The sequence below is a fragment of the Silurus aristotelis genome (assembly GCF_946808225.1).
Source record: "Silurus aristotelis genome assembly, chromosome: 2".
Classification (NCBI taxonomy): domain Eukaryota; kingdom Metazoa; phylum Chordata; class Actinopteri; order Siluriformes; family Siluridae; genus Silurus; species Silurus aristotelis.
The window spans coordinates 38,628,160-38,633,507 of record NC_139575.1 but is presented as its reverse complement, the minus strand read 5'-3'; the positions used below and the strand labels follow the sequence as shown (position 1 = coordinate 38,633,507).

General features: G+C 43.3%; 2 protein-coding genes across 4 annotated transcripts in view; one reads left to right on the top strand and one right to left on the bottom strand.

Moving 5' to 3' along the window:
• Nucleotides 1-2,713, top strand: part of ubn2a (ubinuclein 2a) — a 9,825-nt gene extending 7,112 nt beyond the window's left edge. Inside the window, exons 12-13 of the mRNA XM_083561976.1 lie at nt 2-130; nt 393-2,713. Of these exons, the coding sequence (XP_083418102.1) occupies nt 2-130; nt 393-433 (170 nt within the window). The 3' untranslated portion in view covers nt 434-2,713. The remainder of the gene's footprint in view (nt 1; nt 131-392) is intronic.
• Nucleotides 2,714-4,455: 1,742 nt separating this feature from the next.
• The window catches only part of LOC310718022 (myosin-10), a 34,924-nt gene continuing 34,031 nt past the window's right edge, over nt 4,456-5,348 (bottom strand). For all 3 annotated transcript variants that reach the window (XM_083526508.1, XM_083526507.1, XM_083526509.1), the window contains one exon: nt 4,456-5,348. This exon is cut by the window's right edge and continues 1,817 nt beyond it. The gene's annotated coding sequence lies outside the window, so the exon portion shown is untranslated.

Here is a 5,348-nt window from a genome sequence, read left to right as displayed (position 1 = left end):
CCTACGTTTATTCACTTCCTCTCGTTCCTCCTGTCTCCTTATTTCTCTCTCTGTATCTCAGACCTGTTCAAGAGCTTGCAGTCAGGTGTTCAGGCGGCTCTTCCTCCTCACCTGCAGCTCGCTTTCTCAGGTAATCTTCCTCCCTTCACCTTCCTCCCTCCTCTCTGTGATCTTTCTTTTTCACGTCTGCTCTGTCCATTTTAACATTTCACTCGCACTCGCACACACACACACACACACACACACACACATTTATATATACACTCTTTAATTTATTCACTCCCTTAATATGCAGAATTTCAAGAATTTCTGCTTCTAACAGAAAATCTATTGGCGCTGTAGATAAAATATCGACTTCCTGTCGCTGGACTTGTTTTTTTCCTCTTTTTCAGAGACGAACCAAAGTCAGGGAGGAGACGTGAAGAGGAAATGAGAAGAGACGTGATTGTATTCACTGAACCCCATCACAGAGCTGTTATTAAATATATGCCATTTTCTTATTTTATTTTCCAATGATTGTTTTTATTCTGATTACTGACGTAGACGTGAGGAACTGTGGCTTTGTGTGTGACGTTTCTGGACCTAATCGATTGACGAGACGATCAGATTCTCCGCTCACTGATTTCTCTTATGAACTCGTTCAGACTGTTTAGGCGCAAAACAAAGGAATGTAAACGAACAGAAAAAAGACCCTGTAAGGGGCGGAGTTCCTGTTTTACCTGTCAGTCAGACCGTGTGGGTGGAGCTTGTCTACACCTGAAATCTTACCTGAGTGACTTCTTGTGTGAGAGACTTCCTCCTCATGTAGTGGAAATTGTTTACAACAAACATCTGTATAAAAATCCATAAGGAAATGTAGCATAGATATTCCACTCCCCTGCCCCCCAGACTGCCCCTGTCCGCAAGACTGTCCCCTCAGACTGCCCCTGCCCCCCAGACTGCCCCTGTCCGCGAGACTGTCCCCTCAGACTGCCCCTGTCCGCGAGACTGTCCCCTCAGACTGCCCCTGTCCGCGAGACTGTCCCCTCAGACTGCCCCTGTCCGCGAGACTGTCCCCTCAGACTGCCCCTGTCCGCGAGACTGTCCCCTCAGACTGCCCCTGTCCGCGAGACTGTCCCCTCAGACTGCCCCTGTCCGCGAGACTGTCCCCTCAGACGGCCTCTGCCCCTGTCCCTCAGACTGTCTATATTAGACTTTATGTGAATTCCTGTGCTGAGCTGTTGGATTAATAATGACCACCAGGGGGCGCTGATGTAAACTGGTTTTACCCCATACTTGTAGCGTAAATCAGGCTGTGTTTTAGATTGTATTTTATGACACTATTTTAAAGTAGACGGGTGCAGGTCATGTGACCGGGGGGGGGGGGGGGTGTTTGAGCGAGCGCATCGTCATTTCAAATTTTGTCAGTATGTTTACATAAGACCTGAATCACTGTGGAATTGACATAATTTATATTTGTATTTAAGTTTGTGCTGCTGTGTGTGTGTGTGTGTGTGTGTGTGTGTGTGAGAGAGAGAGGGGGAGGGGGGGCTTGGCCTTGTGTTGCAGTGTAGAGTTTAATAAGTGCTTCAGTTATTTGAGCTTTAACACGAGACGTTTCAGCCTCATTCATTTAATACTACAGTTTATACATACAAATATAAACATCTCACTCTGTGTGTGTGTGTGTGAGACCGTAATATCCCTCAGCTGCTGTGTATCGGTGCTGTAGACTCACACTGGACCTTGTTCTGAAACTTGAAGTTGATTTTATTGTGTGTGTGTGTGTGTGTGTGTGTGTGTGTGTGTGAGAGCGCTTGTACTTGAATGTTTCTTTTCTGAAGGTCATGTAGGTCAGAGTCACTTTTTGATTAGACATGTCCCAATAATCAGTTCCAATCTGATGCAGATGTTCATGTCCCTGTGTGTGTGTGTGTTACCTGTTTAGATGTGTAATGTTTTGTGTGTGAAGTGCTCATGGACTGGACCTACCTCTGTACACCTCGTGCCCTACGCAGGGCAAAATGTTCATGTCACTTGTTACTTTACACTCGTTTATCTTCACTACGCAGGGTAGGGGTGAAGTTCTGAACCCAGAGATGATTTTAGAGTGTTTATGCTGAATGTAGAGTTCCTCTGTAAGTGCACTATGTAGGGATGAAGAATGATCCCTGTGTAATGCCCCTGTTAGAGCCCCCTGTAGGCACAGAGCTCCTGCTCTCGCCCCTGGAGAAGAACCAGAACTCGGACTGATTATCGTCACGACTGCAAACTGAAACGCCTTTGAGTGTGAGATTCTAAACCAATCAACTATGCAGGATCCTTTACATGCAAAAAAATCAACACACTTCTCAGCTGTTAACTCTGTGTGTGTGTGTGTGTGTGTGTGTGTGTGTGTGTGTGTGTGTGTGTGTGTGTGAGAGAGAGAGATAAATACCTCTGTTTAGGATCAGCTCTTCCTCTTCAACCTGTGCAGATTTTTTTTTTTTCATTTTTAGACTTTAAGTTTTGAGTTGAACTGATTGATGGCCAAAGATGATCGCATTGGTTACACTGTGTGTGTGTGTGTGTGTGTGTGTGTGTGTGAGAGAGACATGGCTAACCTCTGTAGCGTAGCTGTTCTAACTGTGGTGTCTGTGAATAAAATGTGGACAGAATTTTAAAAGTTTATAAAGTTGATTGTTTTTCCTACAGAATTATTTCTCTGGAATAAAATTCAGAGTTTTTGTTTGAAGTCGATTATTTTTCTGTTTTTCTGTAATTTAAAAAGTCCACGTACGATGTATTTCTTCACTGTAGCATTTTCTAATCAGCTTCCTGCACCCATCAGCCTGAACCCAGAGCCTCTGCCCTGTAACACATCACACTGCACCTGCATGAACTTCCAGTCACTGACTTCCTTCAGCAGATCTGTTCACTTCCCTCAACTGCTGTATTTATTTATAAAACTTTATTACACTAGAACACACACAGTGCAGCACAGCGTAGTCACGTGGATAGAAGGGCAGGACAAAATTGAGTTACTTGTGATCTCACAAACATGTGGTGTGAATCTGCTGAAAATTTGAGAATGTCACATTTTTCTAGTTAACACCACAAAGGTTGACCCTGGAGACATTTAGGAGTGAAGATGTGACCAGATCTTTCCCCAAATTCACCCAGTATATTAGGGTGGTTAAGAGTATCTCAGGGGTGCACTTAGTTTTGTCCTCACTATCTGTTCCACACTATCCTATACAATACTATACCGTGGTATAAACGCGATTCTCTTGCAACGGCAAAGGACAAAACTAAGTGCACCCTGTGTAACTCTTGAGCTCCTCAACGTAGCATGAAGTTCTAAGAATATTTATATTTTTTCAGCACAACACAAAGGAGAAGAAGCACTTACCTATTTAACAAATCTGACCTTCTCAGATCTTCACCAAATTCACACCCTGTATTACAAAAAGTCAGGACTAACACAAGGGTGCACTTAGTTTTGTACAATCCTCTTCCATAGCTGAGATGCAGTATAGTGAATTGTATTGAGCAGTTTATCACACACACACACACACACACACACACACACACACACACACACACACACGTGATGTTCTCAGTTCTTTATTAACTTGTGTGTGGAATGAACCTGCACTTTACTCTGTATTCACTCTAATACTTTACACTAGTGTTTACTTCACTCTGCTCCAGTCGCAGCTCTGAATGATGAGGACAAAACTAAGTACACCCCTGTGTTACTATTGACCTCACAAACAGTGTGAATTTAGTGAATATCCAAGTAATTTTTTTTTTCACCCCAAAAGCACAAAGGTGAACAAACCCCTCACCTACAATCAGGGTGAAAAAAGATCTCAGATCTTCACCAAATCCACACTGTAGATTTGGGAGGCCAGACGTATCTGAGGGGTGCACTTAGTTTTGTCCTCTTGCAGTGTTGTATAGAATTGTACAGTATATTAGAGTACAGCGTGGTGCAGACAGTTACATAGACTTCAGCACTAAACTAAGTGCACCCCTGTGTTACTTGTGACCTCCCAAATGTACCGTGTGAATCTGAAGATCTGAGAAAATCACATTTCACCCAAAAAATAGTTCAGAGGTCAAACATGGTGTTTATGTGAAAAATGCAACGTTCTCAGATCTTCAGCAAAATCACCACAAATGTGACCTGTTAATGTGTGAGAACCGTACACGTGCAGTCACACACACACAGGGAGAGAAAGAGACAGAGAGGGGGAGAGAGAGAGAGAGAGAAAGAGACAGAGAGAGACAGGGAGTGAGAGAGAGAAAGAGGGGGAGAAAGAGAGAGAGAGAAAAAGAGACAGAGAGACAGACAGAGACGGAGAGAGAGAGACAGACAGAGAGAGAGAGAGACAGAGGGAGAGAGAGAGAGAGAGACAGAGACAGGGGGAGAGAGAGAGAGATAGGGGGAGAGAGAGAGAGACAGAGGGAGAGACAGAGACAGAGGAGACATTTTCTTCTACAATGAAGCCTTTATTTGTTTTTTCCTTTACAAAAAAATCACTTGTCTAGAAATACAGTAACGGTATACAAGGGCACGGAATAAAGGAGAGGATTAAAGCGTATCTGCAGCTGAGCGTCTGAGAGCCAAACAGTCAGTCTGATGATCATCATCATCATCATCATCAAAATAATAATAATAATAATAAGAGATAATAGTAACAATGATTATAATAGTAATAAGGATAATACTTGCTGCAGGGGGAGGAGGGGGAGGAAGAGGAGGAGGAGGAGGAGGAGAAGGTGTGAACCTGAACGGAATGGTGTGAGGAGGATCTGAGCTCCTGCAGAAACACTGTAACTGGTTTACCACCACAAAAGAGCGAATAGAAAGCGGCTATGATGCGAAGCGCAATAAAAACCAAACCAAAGAAAGAAAAAAAGGTTAAATAGTGTTTAATTATTATTATTATTCCCACATCAGTTCACCTTCACCTTAAACTCATCACCTGGAGACACGCCCACACCGGGGGCGGAGCTTTTAATTCTTCATTAGTGACTCTAAGGCACTTTTTAAAGTTACACCAACAAACGCTGATGTTTACACACGTCCACAGAGCCCAGGCAGATAATGATGATGATTATTATTGAGACCTGCTCGGGGCGAGACGTTTCCTCCTGTTTAACGTGAACACGTCTCGGGGAATGAAGGCTCATGTCACAGTTATTTATAAACACACGCAAAAGAGCAATCACACAATAATAAACAGTGTATTGGGGGTGTGGTTTGTAGCCTGGGGGCGGAGTCTGTAGATGATTAATGATGCAGTATTATTATGAGTATTCTGAGGTGAGCGAGAAAGAAAAGGAAGGAATAGAGAAAAGAAAAAGAAAGAATGGAATAA